This window comes from Clavelina lepadiformis, chromosome 5, assembly GCF_947623445.1.
Source record: "Clavelina lepadiformis chromosome 5, kaClaLepa1.1, whole genome shotgun sequence".
Taxonomy (NCBI): domain Eukaryota; kingdom Metazoa; phylum Chordata; class Ascidiacea; order Aplousobranchia; family Clavelinidae; genus Clavelina; species Clavelina lepadiformis.
In genome coordinates this window covers 764183-789793 of record NC_135244.1, presented here as the reverse complement: position 1 = coordinate 789793, position 25611 = coordinate 764183, and the positions used below count along the sequence as shown (strand labels likewise).

The following is a 25611-nucleotide window of genomic DNA, read 5'->3' as shown; positions in this document are numbered from 1 at the left end:
ATTCTTCAACAATACAACATAAGGCTCAATCCTGATGTGATAGTACAAAGATACATAGCAAGCCTACCAGCCTGTATTCATAGCAAGCCTGTATTTCTCAGGCTATTATTGTCAGTATCATTTGTAACATACATAGTTTATGATAGCGAATCTATATCGTACTTCCTTCTAAAAGAATGTCAGAATGTGATGTTCAGTTTTAAATCTGTCAGATTATGTGGGCTATTTTTGACCAGTAGGCCTATATATTTTTTCTTTGTTTAAATTGAAATATCGTATTTTTCGAATTTCAAACAGCTGCAGCCGCTGTTGTTAATGCTTTGTCACTTGGTATTCTGCAGATTCCACAATATTGCGAGCCAATGTGGCCTGATGTCGAAGCACTTCTTGTTGTATTTTTACGTAATGGTTTTGTGGTCTTATTTATAAATGTTCGTTTGCTGTTGTTAGTGAATCTTAAGCTTGACCCAATCTGTTTTTAATTGCCCCTGAAAAGTCTTATTTGCATTCTCAAACTCTATTGATTATTCTCCTTTTAGGACAAGCATGTTACATGTACATAGTGTTCTTCTTGCAAATATTCGCATTACATTAAATACCAATCTGCATTACTTGTCACTTGTCATGTGGCCTAATACTAGCAACCGCTTGGTACTGGAGTTACTCTACATTAATTTAAATTAAGAAATAAATGTATTTTATATATATATAAGTTACCTGTGTTAGTTAGAGCCAATGAAATCATTAAAGTTAATTTACATGTTACTGCAATTTACTGGTTACAGTACATACATACATTAAACATTCATTGTGCTTGTAGCTCTGTGATTAAAACATCTTTTAACACAGATCATTTGACATGTCACCATTTGTATGAATATGAGTTTAGGTTTGGGGATATGTGATATAACACCAACTATTTTGACCTCTTTGACAATGTAAAAACAATCCGTTATGCTTGAAAACAGAAGGATACTTGGATTTTACTGTGAATTGTCAAAAATTAATATACAGTCAATACTTTACATATTATGTATATGCATGGCATTAATTCTCAGTGACTGGGGTTGATCAATTTCAAATATTATAATTGAAACAATCATTCTATATAAATGGATTTCACAGACATTTTTTGATCTTATCATCTCATGCTCAATGTAAATGGCTATGTAATGTAATAGTGTAATAGTGGGTATGCTGGAATCAATATAAGTTTGTGCACATGTAATTAGCACAATTCACAAACTACAAATGTACTCATTAATTGCCATTCTGACTTAAATTAATTCGTTGAAGAATTAATTTCATATTATGTGCAAACTGTCTCTGTTATTGCTGCAAACTATACAGCTAGGTTTTATTTTGTGGCCAAAATACCTTTTAAACTTTGAAGTTGTCTTTTATTCAGTCATTCTATGACAATGTTTTAAAAAACGTTTTGTCAATTTTGGTGTTTCTGTTGCTGGTGCCACAAAACCCAAGACACAATTTTACCACACTGCAGTCGATGTGTTAGTGTTACTGTATATTAATTATCATAAATACTTTAATGACTTAGCTTGAATGCCGTAAATAATAATTAGCTTAAGTTTTAAAAACGGTATTAAGCTCTCAGTCATGCAGGGTCGTGTAATTGACTATATCTTTTTTTTTGTGTGATTTATGTCACAATAACTAAAATTGCATAGACAAAGACTTCTTGTTGCTGACGATCCGGCAGGATAGTATGTATACATACAAACAGCAAATGTGTATCATATAGTTCAAGGCTCTGCAAACTGATTTATTGCACTGGATCTTGGATATAGACATTTCGCTTAATCAACATAATCAGTATCTTAATCAAATGGAATCCATTTAAATATTTCAAAAGAATATCCAAGTTTTCAATCAACATTTTTCTTATTAAATCTTTTTCTTTAGAGTTATAACTGGTATAATTTCTGGCGCGTTGTGTGTTATTTATTGACCTGGTCATATGCACACAGCTGTCCAACCTGGGCAACAGACAACTGGATATAAACCTCTCTTGTCAATATGGATCAGGATTTTGAGAAGAGATTGTTAAGGCAACAAAATGGTCCCCCTATATCACCAATCGTATCGGTGAGTGAAGGTTTTAATGCTTTGATTTTTGCGCGATTCCCAGCATGTTTCAATAACTAGCATTGGTCAGAACAGCAGAGAAAAAACACTGATTTTAATTGGTGCAAACCTGAACACTAAATCACTGTGTTTTTATGAACCTAGAGTTTTAACTTTTTGAATTTTATCTCTCAGCCTTCTTCATCTCCGTTTGCAAACCGCCACCTCTCCAGGTCCCTGCCGCCATCACCGAGTGGCATCTCGCCGGTGAAGCCAGACAGATGTAGCGACAGGTTCATACCAAGCCGGGCCGGTGCCAGGTGGCATATTGATTTTAATATGATCAATGAGAAGAATTGCGGACAGAAGACGAGCAACAAATCGAATCAACAAAACCAGCAATCAACTCAGAATCAACAACAACAGCAACAAGGGCAGTCGCAGCAATCAACCAATCAGACGAGAAAGAAACGCGAAGTTAATGAGAATGGAAAAGGTTTGAGATACTCATGAACTTTTTCAAAAATGTTAACTTTGGTTTTGTTTAATTTCTGACTGTTTTGGATCTATTTTTTGTGGAAACGTGGCAGTAACGTCAGTGTCAAACAGTTGTACATCATTCAATAATAAAGCATGTTTCTCTTGCGTTTGACTTTGTTTTGATGTGACCATAACGAAGCTCACCTGCATGGGTCTAAGAAATGTTGGGTCATTAAAAGGAATTCAATCACCAGAGCAACGTCTTTTGTTATTGAAAATATTCATGGTAGCAATCATGGTATATATCATATCATGGTATATCAAGTTAAAGGACGATGTGTTAAATGTTTTGATGATTTGTTTCCTCAGATAGTTTAATGTATCAGTGTCTTTTGAAAAACGAGCTTCTGGGAACTGAGATTGAGAGGATAAAAGATGAACACGCTGCCGAAGATAAAAAGCTTTCGGGAAGTCCTTGTTCTGAGAAGAAGAACCTGTTTAAGGTGATTTCCCACAATTTTTTGCAACCCTGTGGCGTCTATATTGTGTGTTAGTTAGGTTGACCATATGCCTTGCTTGTCTGTGTGTAATCGGATTTCGGAAATGGTAAATTGGTCAGTTTGATCCGCAATTAATCAAGTTGTAGTATCATTGAAATTAATTAATCAAGTTGTAGTATCATTGAAATTAATTAATCAAGTTGTAGTATCATTGAAATTAATTAATCAAGTTGTAGTATCATTGAAATTAATTAATCAAGTTGTGTATCATTGAAATATAATTGCAAAGTACAAGAGTCAAGATTTCCTCCGAATAATTTTACAACAGCATCTAATTAATTGTCATTGTTATGTCTAGTACTCGCTGAGGATGAAACGCGTCGACAACAGTGAGACAACATCTCCATACTCCCTCTCCCCCATCGGATGCAAAAGGTGACACCTCATATTCTTACTTCCCATGCAAAATTTGCCCAATTGAATCTGCCTTGCTTTAATATTAAATTGCTATTTATGTTTTCATCAACGTTAACTGACATAATGGCTGTAAAGTTGTTTTATCAGTTGGCCATTTTATAAGATGTTTATGTTTAGCCAAAAACTTCTGCGTTCTCCGCGCAAGCCGATGCGTAAGATCCCAAAAGTTCCGTTCAAAGTCCTAGATGCCCCAGAGTTACAAGATGATTTCTATCTCAACCTGGTTGACTGGTCATCAAGTAACGTACTCAGGTGCAAGATTTTGATTGGTTATGTTATTTGATTTCCATGTTACATATGATAACCTGAGTTTAAGGATTAAAGTTGCCGCATAATAAGTATGATGATAGTAATAGCCTCGGTAGGCAACTTTTTAAGCTGTGTTCTAAAAAATAAATCATTTTCCGTTTCTTGTAACTGCCTTAGCTCCATGTTAGTTATCCCTTAACCCATTATGACGTTATAATGCTTGATTGTCTTTCTCCAGCGTTGGTCTGGGTGCTTGTGTGTATTTGTGGAGCGCTTGCACCAGCCAAGTAACGAGATTGTGTGATCTGGTCGCCGAGAATGATTCCGTCACTTCCGTCAACTGGAACGAAAGGGTCAGTAAATATGACGTCACTTGGTCGCATTCCAACGCGGTTCTTGTATTATTTGTGTAAATCGCTAGATCAAGTGTTGAACGTAGCAGTGATGGAACAATGGTTCGCTTGATTGTTATTAGCAGTCATAGGTTAGCGCACAAATCACTTTACTGACATCACTGACAGGGAAACCTGGTGGCGGTTGGCACGCACAAGGGCCACGTTCAGATCTGGGACGCCACCGCCAGCAAGAAGGTCGCTCAACTGGAGGGCCACACGGCACGCGTCGGCGCCCTCGCGTGGAACGGGGACCAGTTATCGTCGGGAAGTCGCGATCGTTCGATTCTCCAACGCGATGTCCGTTCCCAGTCCTCCGTCGCTTCCAACATCCCTGACCGGAAGTTAACCGGACACAGACAGGAGGTAGGTTGTATGACATCATAATTGAAACGAGTTCTGAAATCCCAAAGCACCTTCATGTTGTCAGTTTACACAAACCGGATTCTGTTCATGTTTCTTGCGATTATTTGGTGATAAAAGTTTGATGGCGTGTTTCTAACTGCAAACCTCGACAGGTCTGCGGTTTAAAATGGTCCCCTGATCGTCAGCACTTAGCATCGGGCGGCAACGACAACAAATTACTTGTCTGGAGTGCGAGTGCTTCGTCCGCGTTCCAACAGCAAGCCGCGCAAACCTACTCCGAACACCTGGCAGCAGTGAAGGCGATCGCGTGGTCTCCACATCAGCATGGTCTGCTAGCATCCGGTGGTGGAACTGCAGACAGGTTGGTCGCGTGGTGGCGTGTTAGCGCTTCAAATTTGTCAAGGATTTTGCTTCATGTTTCATTCGACATGGAAATCTCATACCTCGCATAAATTCTCATCAAAGACAATATTTAATGACTCCAGGAATATTAATATTTTGCTCCAGGAATATTTTATGCTTCAGAATTTGGCGTATAATTGGTGTCAGTCATTTTGAAATAGGCGAACACAACATTTAAAACACGAAGCAACCGATAAGCGCATAATATGGCACACACGGGCGCAACTATTTAAACGGGTGTCACGTGGACTATGTGTGACGTCGATAAAGTAAAGAAACACGATTTGTTCGAGCCATGGCTTTAATAAACGTTATTGTCCTAAATTAGTTGATGTTATTTCTCTGCTAATAATTGCAACCTTGGGTCGATCCGCAGTCGTTCTATGCAGAATGCATTGTTTAAGGCAGACGCCACGCCACCACACAAATGGCAATCTACATTCCCAGTTAAAACACGTCATTGGTTCCAGGTGCATTCGTTTCTGGAACACTTTGACGCAGCAGCCACTGCAGTGCGTCGACACCGGTTCCCAGGTTTGCAACCTGGCCTGGTCCAAGCACGCCAGTGAACTCGTGTCCACTCACGGCTACAGTCAGAACCAGATTCTGTTGTGGAAATATCCGTCCCTGTGCCAGGTCGCCAAACTAACCGGCCACTCATACCGAGTCTTGTATCTGGTGAGTAAGTGCAATAAGTGATTACGCAAATCTTTGAAATTTCTCTTTGCTTAATTGAAGCATTATAAAGTAACAAGACCTTCTGTGACGTATGAATTACTACTTTGTTGCAAAACAGGCGACGTCACCAGACGGAGAGGCGATAGTGACGGGGGCGGGCGATGAAACTCTGAGGTTCTGGAACGTTTTCTCCAAATCTCCGTCGAACAAGGAATCAACTTCTGTCCTCAATCTTTTCACGCGGATTCGGTAACAGAAGTCGCCGACCTCAATAAAACACAGCATAGAACGTTGTGTAGATAAGCGCAATATCGTTTCATTTTTTTTAGGCAATTTCTTGTTTTATTGATCCGATAAATTACGACCGCTGGTGATTAACTTTTGTTTTACTGGTCACATAGGTCACATATTTTATTACCTCGCTACGCGATAGCGAACTCCGCTTTGATTTTACGATTGTTACTTCATGGTAAGAGCGCGCGCTTTTATTTCGGGATCGTGTTGACGCGATTTTTAGTTGTTTTTGACTTTTAGTTTCACGAAAATATTTCCTGATACCGAAACTTTTGTTGATTTGAGGAATTATTTAAAGTTGTCGCGATTTTTTTTTCTTACGATGATTCAAATCATCAACGAACCTCCGCATAAATTTGCTTTCTCACTGTGACGTCACAAGTGAATATTTGTCCTAATCTCTTTTTACGTAGCGGTACTTGAATCGGGGAATTCCCGACGCTTGTTATTGGTTGGGAGATAACTGAGTCCCATTCAGCCTGGATTTGCCCAAGAAAGTTTCTTTTAACCGAATTAATTTTATTCTGGATGCAAACAATGGCCCTTGTCATATTTTTGTGATTGTTTAGTTATTGTATTATTTTAATTTGTACTTAGTGACGTAACTGTTGACGTCATCATGGCGCATTGTTTCATTTTTCGTTTCCGCCCTATAAGTTGTATTATAAAGTTACTTTATATTTATTTTCTGTCGTTTAATATCAAATACGTTGTATCTTGTCACGTGGTATGAAGTGTTACGAAATTTGCTGCTCGTCTGACAGCGTAATAAAGAACTAAAGACGAAAAAGTTTTGTGATGTCATAAAGCTCTGTTGTAGCTGTGTTGCCCAAACTTTTTCCCGATAGAGCCTCCCTGGACAATTTGCTGACCATCAAACGCCCAGTCAACAAACAGAAAATTCGAATTTATTATCCATGAGAGAAGCGGACTTTTTGAAGTAATCGTGAACTAATCAAATATCTTGCACTTCAAAGCTGTTATTTATTCACGCAAGCAAATTTGTTCATTGATTTATCAAGGCTCAGTTAGTCGGGTCAAGAACAACAGCAGCTAGTGGCGCCATTCCATTGTAATTCCCTTGAGGAAGACATTGACGACACTTGCTTCTGCTCAGTGGACCTGGTGGACAGTTTTGAATTCAAAACACTTTGAAAATAAAACAATACAAATTTAACGATCGAGACCTGCACAAAAGCTACCTCGGTAACCAGGGCACGAGCGATGAAGAATTTTCGCCAGATGACTCCGCCAAGTTCTCCTGCGTTTTTCCCACTTTTGTCGTGTTGCTAAGCTACGCGTAGCTCCCAAAACTACGAACACGAAATGCTTTTTTGCTTTTCATTATTTAACTCAAACTTGCTCACCGTTTGACCGTATCCGTTTTCTGCTTTCTTTTGCGTCGTTTTTGCAGCACAAAGACTGAAGTTGCTGATGGCAAATAGCAAATATGCTTGGGCCTGTAATGAAAAGTGGTATATGGTACCTTAACCTGTAAGGTTTGCCCACTTCCTTACAAAGTCTGTTGACTTGTGTATATCTTAACAGTGAACTTTGATAGACTTCAGCAATATTGACACAGGAATGACAACTGTATAATCTGATTATATTGAAGCTTCATTGAACGAATAAATCAAAATAGAACATTGTGACACCAACAGCATACAGACATGTTGCGGCGTGGAACATACGACTGATAAGTGGTGACTCGTAATGCACGCACAGTAACAGAGAAACAATCGATTACGTCACAAAGTTTTATGCTTCGCTGATTCGATAGACGAGAATTCTATGTCGTACACAATTTTATATTTCATTAATTGATGTATTTAGAATATGAGAGTGAAAATAGTTAAGTTAATACGTTTAAGTTAATTTGAACCTACTCCCCGACAAGGTTTTTGGAACTTTTCTCCGAGGAATTTGAACGTTTGGAAATTTTTTGAAGGGATCTGTGATAATATTGTGATAATAACCAAAATTAATATACAGATTGTGTAGGATTTACAATTCTAATATTTATGTGTCGTTTTAGCAAAGTGTAACACGAGACACAATCATTTCCTGTACGATTGTTGTGACGTAATACTTTTGCCTTTCTCGCATGCGTTCAGTTTGTGGAAAATAAGTTTGTTAGCGTAGAGCAGTACGAAGTAACAAGTTTGGGAATAATCAGCAATCAGCAATTTAATGCAGTTGAATATAGCTAAGCCAAAATGCTATTACATTGACTGTTGAATGAAGTGCTGTTGATGTGCCAATGTTCTGTCAACTTGTAATCGTATAACGAAGAAACAATATAACCAGTTTATACAATCAACAAATTTGTGCAAACTACTGAACAGTACAACTTAAGATAAGCTCAGTGTTAAGTCAGACAACTCTGCTTGTCGGCTTCACAAGACAATCAGCTTTTAGCTGAACAATCGAGTCTAGGATTGAATAAGCAAACAACGACCTTGAGGCTCATTATATCGAAGACAATAAACATTCAGACAATCAAAGATTGTATTGGAGTGACTGGTACAGTCAAGTTCAACAACAATAACCAAGCATTCCATTACAGATCCTCTCTTTCGTTATGTTCCACCTAATCCTAAAGTGAGTTATCAGAGCGCATGTTGTGCAGGTCTGGTATATATACAAAAATTTAAATTAAAAATTATTTCTCTACTAAAATATTTTCTTTCATGATATAACTTCGCCAGATTTTCATTGTTAAGAAACAAACTTTCGCTTTTGCTGAAGTCGGCAAAGACTTGGGACAAATAAACCCTTAAAATAAATGAAATTACAAATCATCTCCAACCAGGGAAATCCCCGTTTAAAGAAGCAGCAATGATGAAATTTATATCATTTATTGGAAGTTCTAACTAGAATTAGATCTATTACAAAAATGTCTTTTGTGACTTTTTGCTCGTTATGTTAGGGTTACCATATTTTAATCAGCCAAAAGGAGGACACGTAATGCCACTAAACGCTTACTCAGTGCTAGTGGCGTATTTAAGATAGCGATGAGGACAGGGAGACAAACGTTTGTTGACTCAATACTTGAAACACCAGCTTTGCTAAGCTCATCAAAAAGGTGTATTTATTTATATTTGAACAACAATAGCGACAATTTATGGTGTACAATTTTGAAACGCTGTTTATCTGCTTATTATATGATTTCCTAGATGACAGCTGATAAATGGAAAGTAATGAAGACTTGGAAACACCTATACACGGTACACGGTGCCACAAAAACAATTGGTTCATGAGAGGGGCCACGGCCTTCCCTTAATTCACTGGTTCACTTGTGGCATTTATTGTCTGAAATGTATGACATGGATTCACTTCCCGTGCAAGTTAAATAACATTGGCATTGTGATTAAAAAGAAACTTAGTGCTTGTTCTTTGTCGGCTGCATTGCTAAATTCAGATTGATGGAATAAGTCTTGATAAAATTTGGAAAATTTCCGCAAAAATACAAGGAATGTCTGATTAAATTTAAAAACTAATTACCTTCCAATGGGCCATGGTAGTTGAGCCAACCTTTTATTCTTCACTACAAGAGAACCAGGAAACACTACAAGACTACACCACTACTGCACTACAACCACTACAAGAAAACCAGGAACAGCACGTATGCAGATAAACAACAGTTTTCTGATTTCTGAAAATAAGGTTAAATTGCGAAGATTGTTACTACTAACATGTCAAAACCTTCTATAACCGCAGTGGTAATTGAACAAAATAAGACATTTGGGGTCTAGTATACAAGTGCACAACCACAGGATGCCTTTGTATACTAGACCCCAGCTACTCAAATAGTGACGTCATCTGGTTGTGCACTTGTATATTAGACCCGACATTTGTTCTGCTCTATCTTTCAAAACTAATGTATCACGCAATTATCGTACTCTTTGAACAATTGTAACAAAGCGTTTGTGACAACACAATACAACGTTTCTGATCATGCAACATGCTGGGTGCCACTAAACCCATTGCCTTAGTGCCAAAAAAGGTTTAAACTTTCAGAATGCTTTCCAAGTTACATATATTTACAACAATATATATAAAAAACACATCGTGCATTTACATTTATTGGTGCTGCCAATTCGAAGTAAAACTACAAGAATAAAAATGTTATTGCGAAAAAAAGGGCATTTTTTGATTTTAACGCAACCTCAGAGGACAATTTATTTGTCATATAAAATAGAACAAATCGTCCAAAAGGAGGACGTATGGCAACCCTATGTTACGTCATGTTATTATCAAACAGAAGCAAGCGTCGTTCGTGCCTTGCTCAAGGCCACTACAGTAGCATTGCTGTTGGAAGTTGAACCCGAGGCACATTATTGTAAGTATAGCGCTCTAACCATTCTATGTCACCGAGGATAAAGAACTTGGGTCTTTGATGGTCTGTGGTTGTGCACTTCTGCACTAGGCCTAAAAACTCGTTATCATGGCTTTATTGCAAATACAACCACGGAAAAGCGTAAACATGAAATACACAGAATCTCTGCAAGTCATGGCCAACTGCTGCATAGAAGAACCGAGATGATGACACAATGACATATTGAGACTCAAGTATTTTTAGAATAATTTGTTTTCTATGAGTGATGTTATTCATTTTACATTTTCTTTAACATTTCTGCGAGAAATAACTTACTTTACTTTTTACTTTTTTGGGAAATAGAAGATTTACTGATGAGCTCTTCATCTTATTTTGAGTTTAATCAGCATCATAATGACACACTTGTGATGTCATATTATTAAATGCTTGAGTAAACAATTTTATGAAACGTTATTTGTGAATGGCTCATATTGCTAGTATCACACTATAAGCCTACATTTGTAGCATTTTTCGATTCAGGAATTGGCTGAAATTCTGCAAAATTAATATTAAGGAAGACAAACATTCTCTGATTCTTCCTTTACAGGTTCTTCCTCTACAATCAGAAGAGGAAGCGAAAGAAGTTTGCATGAACATAAGAAGTTAAGATAAACGCAAATCTACGTCTTAGAAAAAAGATTTTTTTAAACAACTCAGTCGCTATTTTCTATGACCCTGACGGCTAAATTAACTTTTTATTTACTGCTTATGCCAACAAAATACAACAAAATTCCCCTTCAAGTCACCCGGTTAGTGAAAGCTTCCGAATATTTTCACCAAAACACCGTTCAGAAAAACTTCAAGGACATGATTAGGAGTTGTTATTGTGCGCATGGATGGTAAAACTAAACCATCATACCGGGGATCAAAATCCCATTCCTGTGGTCTCCACAACAGCTCAATATTGGAGTCCTCAGTTGTACAAAAGCATGAGAGCAAATGGAATTATCTAAAACAGCACAAAACTCATTGTCCCTAAAACAACTGGGGTTAAAAACCTTTTCTTGTATATGCTCAAAAATGCCTTACGCTAGTGAAGGTAATATTTAATTGACGACGTACCAATTGAAGCGATCACGAAAATAGACTTGGAAGAGGTGGAGATCATAATTCTGTTTTTGTGGTGAGGTAGCCATGACGTTATCGCTAGTAGATTGCTGACACCCTTTTTTGATTGAGTTCATTGCAATTATCTTGATGCTCCCAAAACCAGCAAAATAAAACAAGAACTGAGGCAGTATCCATTCTAAAAGAGCTTTCTACTTTTCATTTGCTTTGTTATAAATAAAGTCGAACACTCTAACCCAGGGGTTCCCAACCTTTTTATGTTCTCGTACCACTTAGCCATCACGGACTGTCAACACATACCACTATTTTCAAAACAACTAATTTGATCCAATATTCGCACAGCAGCATTGTATTAATAACAATGACAGCAGGGAGCAAAATCGACAAAAGTAGCTTACTGAGTGCAGAGAATTTAGTACGGAAAGAAATAAAAGTGTTGTTCGCATATTTTAGCAACTCAAAATTAAATTGTTATACTACTATACTGTATATCGCATGCAACGGAGAGCTGCTCGCGTACCACCTGAAAAGCTCCCGCGTACCACTAGTGGTACGCGTACCACCGGTTGGGAACCCCTGCTCTAACCAGTCATCTGCCGAGCTGACAACATATAGTTACGCTTTGTCACATTTTAGTTTTGAAATCCACTATTTAAAAGCTGGCAAACCTATTAAAATAGATCCTTTGAATTTTTATATTGTTTGTTGCAAGTATTAAACTTTCAAAGTTATATTTATGACTATAAAGTCCATAATGTTACGTTTTAACAACGATTTCAACCCATCAAAGCAAACTTAGTAATTTTAGGTTGGTCCAAGCAAACTTGTACACTTCGGAGGCTCCACTTTATTATTTTGTTATTTAATTGATTTTCTGATTTTACAATCAGAGAAATCATAATTGCTGAGCATTCTTATACAATTCACAATATATTGGTCAAAACATTCACGATTAATATGAATGGTTAGAGCGCTGGACTTGCAATAATGTGACCCACGTTCGACAGCCAATGATTGTAATGTCCTTGTGCAAGGCATTAATGGCACTTACTGTTGTTCAGTGGATCTGATGAACCATTTCAACTTTGGACAATACCAACAAATAAAAAATGTGTGACAATCATAACTTGCACAAAAGTTTGTTCAGTCCAAGGATAAAGATTATGAAATTATATCGTTTGCAATTTAAGGTGAAATATATTACTGTTAGTATGCTCTTTGTAGCAAAATATAAATTGCTTACGTATGTTTGTAATTTTGTTCAGGTGCTTGTAAAATGTAAAAACCAAATTTGGTTAAATATTTGCCACTGATTTATGCTAAAAAGGGATAAATTTAACCTGTCAAAAAGCTGATAAACATGTCAAGAAAATTAGTGAAATGGTAAGTTATTTTAAACATAAGTAACAAATTACTAAGCCTTCAGCACATAGGCAATAACTTACAACTAATTATAAAATGAAGCATGTTCACAAATTTTGTGCGTGGTAGTAATTAGTAAATGTTAAAGTGAGACAGGCAGATAAACAAATAAATACGATGCATCATTCGACATTGACCAAGTATGAGTGATAATAATTTACCAATCTCAAATATATAAAGGACTTTGGGTCACACAGCTTTAAACTAGGCTTTGTGGTCGACAAACTTTTTCAGTTTGTCGAGATATAATGATATGAATAACTAATGCCCAATAAATAACTTGGATTAAAGTACACAACCCTAGTAGCGGAAAGTATGGTAGCACGCATAACACTGTCAGAGTTACTGTTGCAATTTGGTTTAAACTATAGCATTGTTACATCACTAACATTGGTGATGCATTTTTATGTAAAACATTCAAGTTATCAAAGGTTAATTGTCAATTTGTATCGACAATATTTTCGACCAATCAAATGGTATTGTATAGTCCAGGGCTTTTCAAACTATGGGTCGCGACCCCAAATGGGGTTGCGTAATGAAATTTTGGGGTCGTAATGAAATAGTTTAATTTAATCTAGTGCCGGTAGTCTTGCCATGATGTTAATCTGAAGTGGCCAAGTTTTTCAAAAATTTACATGGAAATGACTGCATTTTAGGGCTGTTATGTAAGCGGTCCTTGATGACTTTACAACCAGCCCGGCCTGTGCACATGGAAAAAGGCTATTAAATATTTTAATTGCCATGTTAATAGGCTATATCCATTTCCAAGAAATGTGTTTTTTAAGGATTGACCGCAACCGTTGGTGTGAAATGTCAAACGATAAAATATAACCAACCGTAACAATTGATGCATTGTTACGCTATGATTGCTGTAATGTGCTGACCTAAAGTAACCTTACCGCTCGCATTACGATTTCAGAGTAGCCTAGTAACTATAATAATAAGTTTCCACCTACCGTTATTGTTCTAGTTATTGATCGATATCTTGTGCAAACGTTTCCTCAAACACTGGATTGATAATACAATGAAAGCTGGTAAAAGACAAACGACCACTGGGTTAAATATGATCTTGTGTAATGATTAACCAATATTATGAGAGCTTATAAATCGAATTCGGTCCCATATTTGGAAAGGAATTGCGTTTATGACAAGTTTGAGGTTTGCTACGCCCAGTTGTAACGTTGTTCCTCAGATGAAAGATGATTTTACAAAATGTTCTAATTTTTATAAATGGAGAAGTTTTATTAAAAATAATGGGTTTAATATCAGCGGAAATTCATTAACTCAACATTGATTGTTGTTAAGTTCTGAATAGCTGGTTATATTGCAGTTATCAAGTGGTTATATTTCATGCAAATTATACCTTTATAGGTCAATATGTTTATGTTGGTAGTTATTAGTGATATTTAACTGATATTTTTGTTTCTACCGATCAAACTATTTAAGATATCAAATAAAGCTGTGAAAAGTGTCATGACAGAGCAAAGCACAAGCTCAAATGTAAATATTACTGATGCTGTTTTGAACCAATCACCAGTTATAAAACGTAGGTTATATAAGAGTAGTATAAAGTATAGATATAAAGTATATACTCTTATGTCGATATGTGTTTGGTTGGTTTATATTTTTGCTGGTAACACAACAATGAATGTCAATTGATCCATTTCCAGATGCTGAGAATGTCACCATCAACTACACGCAACCACCCAGCACAAGCTCATCTGATGAAGATGGTGAGTAATCACTTCTCATTAAATTGAAATTTAAATATCATGAAATAATAATAAATATTTCATAATTTCAAACATGTTATTGTTACATGCAAAAAAAATTAAATGCAAGCTGTGTTTTAATTTAACGTCTGATGTCATGGTGTGTGGCGACAAGTTGCTCTGCTTGCAATGCAGAAGCAGTTTGTCCATCAGGTGGTAAATATCAAATTGATGCGTGTTGGTCATAGCAAGCATCGGGTGGTGATTACTTTGAACGTAGAATGTGAGACCCGATACCGTATGTTTCGTTAGATGTTAGTGTTAGGCTGCGTTGTATCTTTTCCTTTCGCTGATAACCCTTTGTCTCCTTGAATAATTATCAATCTATGTTAATAAGATCTTTATTATTGTGTTTCTCCATTTACTTCACGAACCCTGGCTGTACAACAAACTTAGTATGCTTTTGGAATCTGTAAAATTGTAGGAATGAAAATGTAAATACTGAAAACAACAAGATTGTGGGAATGAAAATCTGTGCTTTAACAACTGAAAATATTTGTTTTCCATTTGTAAGGAAAAATGTAAAATCCGTTGAAGTCGTTAGCAACGGCTGAGGCCTTTGTCGGATTGTACGGGACGTAAGTTACCATGATTGAATAACGCGTTCCCAAGTTTAACCTTTTCCTTTGCTGTAACAAGTCGATTGAAAAAAGAGATGATGTATTTTCCACGATCAAAGGAATGACAAACAAAGAACGGTTTTTAAATACTGGCTTCTCCGGCCGTAACAAAAGGCAACTGAACTCAGGTCCACTTCGGAAACAAAACTGAGCAATTACATTTGCGTCAATAATTAGCGGAGGCGGCGCCTTCCGAGGAGAGTGACTGAAAACAATTTTTAAACACGCAAAAACTTTTTTAAAATAGCGCAAAACACAAACATAGTGCTCATAACAACAAGGCGGATAGAATTTTACACAAAGCAGTCTTTGTATAGTCATCATGAGCTTCTGTGTGTTGCATTATCTTCAATTCTCTCTATGTCTCGTTTCTTTGTTATCACTGCATCAGGACAACTAACAATTGTTTGACGTAACGTGTAGACTGTGGTTGTAGCGGATGATTACGCTGCTCACTGGCCGTTACTTATTATCACGTTCTCGGTTACACATGAACCATCATGCTCTGGCTGTAATATTGCGTGAACGTTCAATCTTTGGCTACAAATTTAACGCACGATTAGTCATGCGTGACGCATGGTCAGCTTTATTAACATTATGGAATTTTTGGTGCTAGTTAAGTGTTTATGGAAATGATTAAAAATATCATGATTTTGATGAATTCTGGTTTTATTTTGCAGACTGGGATGCAGTTGGAACAATTATGAAAGAGCACAACAGTCGTCTTGAAAAAGAAGGAGATTTCCAGTTTCAAGGTGTCAGTGCTAAAACAGAAATTCCGCCAGTCTATCCAATGATCAGTGAAATTAGTTTTTATGAAAAAGATAAAGCTCCTGTTGATGAAGAATATGATCCGGATGACCACAAAGAACTTTACAGTAACAAGATAATAACACAAGTCCAATTTGAAGATTTGTTGAAGCTTGAAAGCAAGTTTATCAGCATCATTGGAAGGGCTGGTTCTGGAAAAACCGTCTTGAGCAAGAAACTTACCAAGGCATTTTCTTCATCTCATCGAGTGTGTATTCATATAAAATTCATGGATATGAACAATAAACAACCATTGACACTGAGAAAGCTCTTCCTGGACAATATGATTCCAGGTCAGGATGAAAAGGTTTACAAAAATGCCTTTAACTGGTTGAAGAAGAATGACGAAAAACTCATCTTAGTGCTGGATGGGTTTGATCAAGCTGAGTATACTCTTGATGAAAACTGCCCCAAAATCAACTATGACGACTGCGTTCCTGAAAAACAGCTGATCCATAATCTATTTATCAAACACTTGTTTCCCAACTCTCTCCTTGTAGTTACATCCAGGCCACATGCAGTGCTCTACCTACCTGAACCAGCAAGACCCCTGGTCACTTATGATCTAGGTGACCTCAGTCTCGAGGACACAAAGAAGTTGTTTCTTGCCTTTGCTGATGAAGATCTCTGGAGGAAGATAAATGCAAATTCAAGTCAAATGCTGTCAATGTGTAGAAATCCCCTGATGCTCCAGATGATCATTTCCAGCAACATCCATCCATCAGAAGACATTGGTGATGCTTCCACCCCTACAAGGCTATTTGCAACAGTGATGGAAAACCTAAAAGGTTGTCGAAATTTACGACTTGCAAAATCCATGGATGAGTTGATCTTGAAGCTGCAGGTTCTTGCTTTTGATGCAACAAACAACCATAAAGTTATTGTTACTGATAAGCAGCTGAAAGATGCAGAAATTGACCCAGCAACTGTTCATGATATTATTGTGCAACTTCACGCACCCAAACGCTTGGTGAACTGCAACCTTTTTGAAGGCAGCCCTACGAAGTTCTACTTTTGCCATCAAACCTTTCAGGAACATCTCACAGCATCCTATGTTGTTTACGGAATGCCACTGGAGGAGTTTCAAGATTTTGTAGAAACTTCACTGTTTCAAGAGCATTGGACAGTGGTTAGAAGATTTGTCTGTGGCTTGTTGTTTGATTTGGAGTCGAAAGCTGTTTCAGGTAATTATGAGTTATATTTTACCACGATACACAACAAATGAAAGCAGTGTTTAAGTACCATGCTTGTATTTTTCACATTTTGTCTTGCCACCTGATACACAACAATCAAAGCAGTGATTATCTACCAGCAGTTGTATTTTGCCATGTTTGTCATTCACTTCATTGGAAGTGACCAATTGCTTCTGTTGTTGAAATTTATAGTGTTTATTTTGCTTTCGACATCTTTTGTGCATTTGTTTGTTATTTTCCTAATTACCTGTCATGCCATGCACACTGTACAGTATAGCACTGCCATATATCCACCTTAACCGGGAAAGTTTCTTCAAAGACTGTGAAGTTTTATTTGTGTTTGGTATTTTTGTTGTGGCGTTTGCTCATTTGCTTCTGGTGGTTTTGGTTATTTTAGTTTAACTTCATTTAACTTTGAGCTACTGTACTTCGTACCACGTCATTACAACTGCAAAAGTGTCATTATAGTTATGATTTGTTTTTTATTTCTTCTAATTGTATTTTTTCTGTCTCGTCACACATATTTTTTAGTTTTTGATGAAACTTGTGCCATAATATTTCGCAAAAATTTGTCAATTAGAGTTTTGTTGACTCCAATGTGTCACGTTTTATGCTCTCTATGATTTAGTACCATGCATGGGAATTTTGTGCGAAATTCATATTTCACAAAGAACAACAAAAACATAAACATATGATAAAGTCTATGCAAGTTATGTTTAGTAAGTTGTGTTCTATTATTACATTTGTGTGGACAGTTTCCTTCCATTTTGTTATTGTTTAACTCACCATGTCCATGAACTAAAGCAGTGTTTCCAACCGGGCTGCCATGAAAGTGGTCAGGGGCATCGTGAGATTTTGAACAATACATAAGAAATGCGTTGTATCTTTTAATCGCGAACAATATTGTTTTGAAAGCTTCACAGTAGACCATTTTCATATCACCAGTAACCGGTTTTGCAGTAGCTGCGTGTACTATGTTTATCGTATTTACTCGATTCTAACGCGCCCTTGTTTGTAAGCCGCGCAACACAAGTGGTATCTGTGATTATGTTGAGTTTCTCCGCTCCTCTCCCACTCCCGATAAAAAAGAAACAAAAGTTGCCTCGCCAACAGAGCAGCATCGTATCACGCACTGATCACGCGTTTACTGCATGCACAACCAATAAACGTAGTTTTACGACGTGTGGCACACAACCAGAAGAAAATGTAAGCCGCACTCGATTGTAAACCGCACAAATGATGATAAAAGATACTTTGTTCCGCGGCTTACAATCGAGTAAATACGATAAAACAGCGCATGTATTATTCCCCACTATCTTGTACTTCTCACTCTTTTCAACTTTGTCGCATTATTAAGTGTGTGCTGTGTTATGAGAAATGTGCAATTTATGCGATGTTGTGCTGGTAATTCACTGTCGTTTTGGCATTTTGTCCATTATTTTATGGATACTTAACTTTATCTCACACTCATAATATAATGTTTTTAACAACCCACATTTTCCTGTGCATGTTGGGCTCTGAACAGATTAGTTATTAAACTAAAAGTTGATATCATTTTATGACTAAGCATTGAAAAACTTTTTGTTTCCATACCATGTTGCATGTGGTGGCCATGGTTGTGGCTTTGTTTTATTGCTATATCAGTTTCATTTAAAAATAACAGCAGTATGGCCGCCAATGATAGTTTGCAACGAGTGTTTTTAAGTTGACTGATTTTATGATTTATTTTCAGGAGATCTTCAGATGAAAAAGGAAATTTTGAAAAAACATCTCATCCAGCAGCTGGAAATCATTTCAGAAAAGTTTATGGAATCACCTCTAGGTAAATAAAATCAATTTACCCGTATTTATATGCACGCGCACAGCGTTTTGTGAAGATGGTTTTGGAACCGAAACTTAACATTCTTCAACGATCTCTCAAAATCTAATTTTCTGCAACTGATACAGCAGAAAATTAGCGGTCACCGGTTAATTTTTAATTGGTTGCGTTCCTTTAACATTTCTTAGCGTTCGCCTTAGAAGCAAAACCGGATAAAAATTTTGTAACACGATCCGCTAATGACACGTGTTTAGAGTGACGACCGCTTTGAGCCTACAGTCTGTGATGTGTAATGTGCCATTTTTGTCGAAAATAATTGGCTAAATAAAAACGAGATGACGTTTTACGTTTATTTGTCCGACTAAAATGTGGACAAAATTTATATCTAATCGGCCCAATTCTGTTCGTGCGATAAACAGACCACACGTGTTCATCTTTAAACAATAAAATTAAGAAATTTTTCTTCAACTTTACTTTTACTAATTCAACTTCCGTTATTAACGTCGTTGCATTCGTAGCCTGCTTTTATGTTAGGTTTTATTACGATGTGAATACTGATGAAAGTTATTGCAACTACACCATTTGATATCAACGTCTTTATACGAAAAGAATGAGATGAATGCTATGGTTTATCATTGACGCTTTGAAGTATCTCACTTGGTTGATTTGTCGACCATGTTTGAAAAATATCGCTTTAATATAAACGATGCCTCGGCGGAAATGCGGTTAAATTTGTCACCAAACAAAGCGTCTCAACTGCTCGTGTTGGCAACAAGGCGCTGCATTGTCATTTCGCTGAAGACTTTTCTGGAAAAAGGCGAATACAAAGCAATGTATCGCGGTAATGGAAGAATGTGACATGAACAGAACTACCTGACTAAAGCGATAACACTGCGCAGCATAAAGATTTACAACTGTGTTAAATTACCACGTCTTCAAAAGCGAAGACAGACGAAATAAGAAATATGACCGGTTGTGATAATTCGTTATTTAACACGTGTGTACAGGGCAGAGATGAAAATACTCGAGTCAACGTGATATATCGGCATCGGTACATCTCTAGCCGTCTTCATGTCTCCACATGTGTACATAGGCAGCTGATGTCAATACTTTAACACACACTTGGATATAATTTGAACAAATGTGACAACAAAGACATGTCAAGTCATTATTATGTAGAATATGTTTGTGACATCATAATGCGATGTATTGACGTTACGCTTACCTCCTATTACGTATATAGTTGTCTGGTGACTTTTTCCATGTGTTAATAGAATTATACAATGCTTCTATAGATATGCAAATTTATCATCAACCTTTACGTAGCAATTGAAATTGTGATGTAACAATCATAATTTATAGTTTTGATGTTTCTTGATTGTTGAGTGTTTAGCCACGTGTGGTTGCAGATTTACGAGACTACAGAGCAATGTAGTTTATATTTTTATTTGTTTTATTTCTCGCTGATCACCAAACATTTCTGTATCGTCCCACTTTTCTGGATATATTATATTGTTGCAATTCTAACCCACAAAATCGCTTTATAACTATTATGTTTATTTAGATGATGAAGCACTCAGAGACAAACTATTGGAACTGTACGCCTGCGTTGGAGAAGGAAAAGATTCGTCCATCGCAACCAAAGCAGCAGAGCATTTTCCAACAACAATCCAATTACCGCAGCCGATGAATTCAAACCTGGTCCCTGGGTTCTGCTTTGTCATGAAACACGTCACAAAGCAATTGGATCTGCTCAGTCTGCTCAGATGTTACCTGGATGCGAATTCATTTCACGAGATCGCTTCGGTCATAAAAGAGATGAAACCAGGACAAGTAAGATATTATTGACATCAATTACTTATTGTTGTTTGTTTACATTCCGACTAATTGTTCCCGACCTATCAAAATATTAAATTGTTGACTTTAATTAATTAAAATCACGAATATAACGTTGCTCTGTCTAATTACCCATTACGTCACTACATTTTTCTTACGTCACGAAGAAGCACAAGTATTTACCAACGCAGAGATTTGTCGAAGCCTGTTTGTCAAAATATCAACAATCGTATTTCCCTCCCTTTAAGTCAATAACCGGCCCCAGTCACGCAATTGGTGTTTTGATAATTTGGTAACCTGCAACCGGTGATATGCGCCACCTTGTGTTTATTTACCTTGTTTATTACTGTAGTGACAACTTATATCAATACACTGTAGTTAACTTGAATCATAGTTAAAGTATTATTAGAAACAAACATAACGAATCAGCTGTCTTTAGTCACTATACAACTTTAGTCGGTACCACAAATGAAAATTATTTTCTGTACTTTTGTGTATAAATTACGCACGTAGTATGTTATAATAGGGTAGAATTTGTGCATCGTAATTAGCACTGAGTTGAACCGAGATAGACCAAGTTGTAATTGACGTCATCACAAATATTTCAACTCTAGATTGGAAAGATGGATATCATTAGCAACTATCTGCAACCATCAAACATCGATGACGTCATCGGGTTGTTGAGAGTCGTGAGATATTGGCTGGGTTATTGATTGGATGTGTTATTGCTTCATTGGTTTCATTGGTGATGATGGAAGGAGGCGAGATCATCATCAAGCTAATCAGGATGAAATCAATAAAATTCAAACTGATCTCAACAAGATTCAAACCAGGTTGGAAGTTCTTGTTGGTGGTGGCGTTGATGGTCTCATCATACTTCGCTCACAGAAGTGAATCGGGATGAACGAGACAAACTCCAAGAAGCGCTAAATGATGCGGAAAACACCAGATCGGTTCATCCCTGCACCACACTACGCTCGTAATAACTATTGTGATGTCATTGTACAACCTTGCATTTGTTTGTTTTATGTAATTTGTTAACTTTGGCGACGAGATGGTGCTTATTATGACGTAACAAGCAGATGCAGACAAATTGTTTCTAACCATTCTAAGAAATTCAAAATTTTATTAAAACTGCGAAATTAATTTTGGTCATTGTTGATGACGTCACTCGTGCATTGAAAAATTCATTTACTTGAGCGCGATTACGAGTGGTCAATGCAGCAATGTCGTGGTCACTTCTACATTTCTTCAAATTGTTTTTAAACTTGCATTTTATGATCGCGATTTCTTATGTAATTGTTGACGCCGTGTTCTGTGCTTTACAACTCCTCTCTATGATTCCAGTTAAAATATAAATACAATTTACTTTATTACGTCATAGAAGCGCCTGATGTACAGCATATTTTATTGAGGCGAAAAACACAAAGAATTTACAAATTACTGTTCATTCACAAATAACGCATCAAGTGCGCATGTCAACAAAATACAACGGTGTGTAGCAATGTGAGATACAACACGGTCCTTATACATACAAACGTTTATGCGGGTTCTCGTCGAAGGACTTCCCTAATTTTAACTATTTGGTCGTCGTAGGTCGTGTCCTGAATAAAGGTTCTGGCTCGTGTAATCTCGTCTCGAATGTGATTGATCGTGGCAAACGACTTTCCGAAGTCCACGGCGAGTAATAGAGGCTCCTGCGTGGACTTGAAGTTGTGTTGTGTTGTCAGTTGAAGTTGTGTTGTGTGGATCTCTCTAATTTGATTTATCGTGAATACTTTTGCCCGGTTGCGTATAGTTGCGGTGGACGTGGGTGATGAAACTTAACTTCTTTTTTAATCTATTTGTTAAAATCTTGGTGAAGGTCTTGATGTTGATTTAACAGAGAAATGTGGCGGTAATTTGTGATTTTTCCACCGCATGTTTGTCCCTGATTAAATCAAGTTTTAATGACTTCTAAAAATGCACCATCGATAACAATTCTTATAGAATTTTATTAATTTTAATTTTAACTTTAATTAGAATTTAATTCTTTAATTTTAAAATTCTTTAGAATTTTTAGCCTCTCCGGGTCAGGAGTTTTCCTTGTTTACAGCGAGAAAGATCTCCTGGTCTGTTATGTCACTGGCTGGGAAATCTGGTGGTGGTTGGCACGCACAAGGGCCACGTTCAGATCTGGGACGCTACCCCCAGCAAGAAGGTCGCTCAACTGGAGGGCCACACCGCCCGCGACGGCGCCTTCGCGTGGAATGGGGACCAGTTATCGTCGAGAAGTCGCGATCGGATGATTCTCCAGCGCGACGTCCGTTCCCAGTCCTCCGTCGTTTCCAACATCCCTGACCAGAAGTTAGCCAGACACAAACAGGAGGTAGGTTTTATGACATCATAATTGAAGCCAGTTCTGAAATCCAAAATTACGTTCATGTTGTCAGTTTTCACAAACCGGATTCTGTTCATGTTTCTTGCGATTATTTGGTGATAAAAGTTTGATGGCGTGTTTCTAACTGCAAACCTCGACAGGTCTGCGGTTTGAAATGGTCCCCTGATCGTCAGCACTTAGCATCGGGCGGCAACGACAACAAATTACTTGTCTGGAGTGCGAGTGCTTCGTCCGCGTTCCAACAGCAAGCCGCGCAAACCTACTCCGAACACCTGGCAGCAGTGAAGGCGATCGCGTGGTCTCCACATCAGCATGGTCTGCTAGCATCCGGCGGTGGAACTGCAGACAGGTTGGTCGCGTGGTGGCGTGTTAGCGCTTCAAATTTGTCAAGGATTTTGCTTCATGTTTCATTCGACATGGAAATCTCATACCTCGCATAAATTCTCATCAAAGACAATATTTAATGCTTCCAAGAACATTAATATTTTGCTCCAGGAATACTTTATGCTTAAGAATTTGGCGTATAATTGGTGTTCGTCATTTTGAAAGAGACGAATACAACATTTAAAACACGAAACAACCGATAAACGCATAATATGGCACACACGGGCGCAACTACTTAAACGGGTGTCATGTGGACTATGTGTGACGTCAATAAAGTAATGAAAGATCATTTGTTCGAGCCATGGCTCTAATAAACGTTATTGTCCTAAATTATTCGATGTTATTTCTCTGCTAATAATTGCAACCTTGGGTCGATCCGCAGTCGTTCTATGCAGAATGCATTGTTTAAGGCAGACGCCACGCCACCACACAAATGGCAATCTACATTCCCAGTTAAAACACGTCATTGGTTCCAGGTGCATTCGTTTCTGGAACACTTTGACGCAGCAGCCACTGCAGTGCGTCGACACCGGTTCCCAGGTTTGCAATCTGGCCTGGTCCAAGCACGCCAGTGAACTCGTGTCCACTCACGGCTACAGTCAGAACTAGATTCTGTTGTGGAAATATCCGTCCCTGTGCCAGGTCGCCAAACTAACCGGCCACTCATACCGAGTCTTGTATCTGGTGAGTAAGTGTAATAAGTGATTACGCAAATCTTTTAAATTTGTCTTTGCTTAATTGAAGCATTATAAAGTAACAACACCTTGTGTGACGTATTAATTACTACTTTGTTGCAAAACAGGCGACGTCACCAGACGGAGAGGCGATAGTGACGGGGGCGGGCGATGAAACTCTGAGGTTCTGGAACGTTTTCTCCAAATCTCCGTCGAACAAGGAATCAACTTCTGTCCTTAATCTTTTCACACGGATTCGGTAACAGAAGTCGCCGCCCTCAATAAAACACAGCATCGAACGTTGTGTAGATAAGCGCAATATCGTTTCATTTTTTTAGGCAATTTCTTGTTTTATTGATCCGATAAATTACGACCGCTGGTGATTAACTTTTGTTTTACTGGTCACATAGAAATCATATTTTATTACCTCGCTACGCGATAGCGAACCACGCGTTCATTTTACGATTGTTACTTCATGGTAAGAGCGCGCGCTTTTATTTCGAGATCGTGTTGACGCGATTTTTAGTTGTTTTTGACTTTTAGTTTCACGAAAATATTTCCTGATACTGAAACTTTTGTTGATTTGAGGAACTATTTAAAGTTGTCAAAGTTTTTTTTTCTTACGATGATTCAAATCATCAACGAACCTCCGCATAAATTTGCCTTCTCACTGTGACGTCACAAGTGAATATTTGTCCTAATCTCTTTTTACGTAGCGGTACTTGAATCGGGGAATTCCCGACGCTTGTTATTGGTTGGGAGATAACTGAGTCCCATTCAGCCTGGATTTGCCCAAGAAAGTTTCTTTTAACCGAATTAATTTTATTCTGGATGCAAACAATGGCCCTTGTCATATTTTTGTGATTGTTTAGTTATTGTATTATTTTAATTTGTACTTAGTGACGTAACTGTTGACGTCATCATGGCGCATTGTTTCATTTTTCGTTTCCGCCCTATAAGTTGTATTATAAAGTTACTTTATATTTATTTTCTGTCGTTTAATATGAAATACGTTGTATCTTGTCACGTGGTATGAAGTGTTACGAAATTTGCTGCTCGTCTGACAGCGTAATAAAGAACTAAAGACGAAACAGTTTTGTGATGTCATAAAGCTCCTTTGTAGCTGTGTTTCCCAAAGTTTTTTCCGATAGACCATCCCTGGACAACTTGCTGACTATCAAACGCTCAATCAACAAACAGGAAAAACGAATTTATTATCCATGAGAGAAGCGGACTTTTTGAAGTAATCGTGAACTAATCAAATGTCTTGCACTTTAAAGCTGTTATTTATTCACGCAAGCAAATTTGTTCATTGATTTATCAAGGGTCAGT

The 25611-nt window shown here is 37.5% G+C and overlaps 2 protein-coding genes, 1 long non-coding RNA gene and 1 pseudogene across 4 annotated transcripts in view; 3 read left to right on the top strand and 1 right to left on the bottom strand.

The window, feature by feature from the left end:
- Positions 1 to 1923: 1923 nt before the first annotated feature.
- On the top strand, positions 1924 to 6707 carry LOC143458608 (fizzy-related protein homolog). Its single transcript, XM_076955414.1, has 10 exons — positions 1924 to 2106; positions 2281 to 2581; positions 2935 to 3068; positions 3424 to 3500; positions 3660 to 3794; positions 4030 to 4144; positions 4313 to 4549; positions 4702 to 4910; positions 5422 to 5629; positions 5748 to 6707. The coding sequence occupies exons 1-10, from the start codon at positions 2038 to 2040 to the stop codon at positions 5880 to 5882; spliced, it is 1620 nt and encodes a 539-aa protein (XP_076811529.1). The 5' UTR covers positions 1924 to 2037; the 3' UTR covers positions 5883 to 6707.
- Positions 6708 to 6901: 194 nt separating this feature from the next.
- Positions 6902 to 25611, bottom strand: part of LOC143458607 (uncharacterized) — a 91581-nt gene continuing 72871 nt past the window's right edge. The window contains exons 2-5 of the long non-coding RNA XR_013117681.1: positions 11364 to 11948; positions 9428 to 11250; positions 7126 to 7383; positions 6902 to 7045 (exon numbers count right to left, since the gene is read on the bottom strand). This is a non-coding gene — a long non-coding RNA (uncharacterized LOC143458607). The remainder of the gene's footprint in view (positions 7046 to 7125; positions 7384 to 9427; positions 11251 to 11363; positions 11949 to 25611) is intronic.
- LOC143458600 (protein NLRC5-like) lies at positions 14228 to 22214 on the top strand. Its single transcript, XM_076955395.1, has 6 exons — positions 14228 to 14337; positions 14462 to 14524; positions 15864 to 17177; positions 18919 to 19008; positions 20570 to 20838; positions 21456 to 22214. The coding sequence occupies exons 1-6, from the start codon at positions 14265 to 14267 to the stop codon at positions 21552 to 21554; spliced, it is 1908 nt and encodes a 635-aa protein (XP_076811510.1). The 5' UTR covers positions 14228 to 14264; the 3' UTR covers positions 21555 to 22214.
- LOC143458690 (fizzy-related protein homolog) lies at positions 21775 to 25372 on the top strand (annotated as a pseudogene). The gene is made up of 5 exons (XR_013117694.1): positions 21775 to 21843; positions 22937 to 23209; positions 23362 to 23570; positions 24082 to 24289; positions 24408 to 25372. The product of XR_013117694.1 is annotated as a fizzy-related protein homolog (transcript).

What these genes read in the sequence shown, in the direction of transcription:
- LOC143458608 (XM_076955414.1), top strand. Translation starts at nt 2,038, where the DNA reads ATGGATCAGGATTTTGAGAAGAGATTGTTAAGGCAACAAAATGGTCCC. An exon ending in AGAAGAAGAACCTGTTTAAG is followed by an intron (nt 3,069 to 3,423) that starts GTGATTTCCCAC and finishes TGTTATGTCTAG; the next exon opens with TACTCGCTGAGGATGAAACG. An exon ending in TAACCGGACACAGACAGGAG is followed by an intron (nt 4,550 to 4,701) that starts GTAGGTTGTATG and finishes AAACCTCGACAG; the next exon opens with GTCTGCGGTTTAAAATGGTC.
- LOC143458600 (XM_076955395.1), top strand. Translation starts at nt 14,265, where the DNA reads ATGACAGAGCAAAGCACAAGCTCAAATGTAAATATTACTGATGCTGTT. An exon ending in CCAATCACCAGTTATAAAAC is followed by an intron (nt 14,338 to 14,461) that starts GTAGGTTATATA and finishes ATCCATTTCCAG; the next exon opens with ATGCTGAGAATGTCACCATC. An exon ending in GGAGTCGAAAGCTGTTTCAG is followed by an intron (nt 17,178 to 18,918) that starts GTAATTATGAGT and finishes ATTTATTTTCAG; the next exon opens with GAGATCTTCAGATGAAAAAG.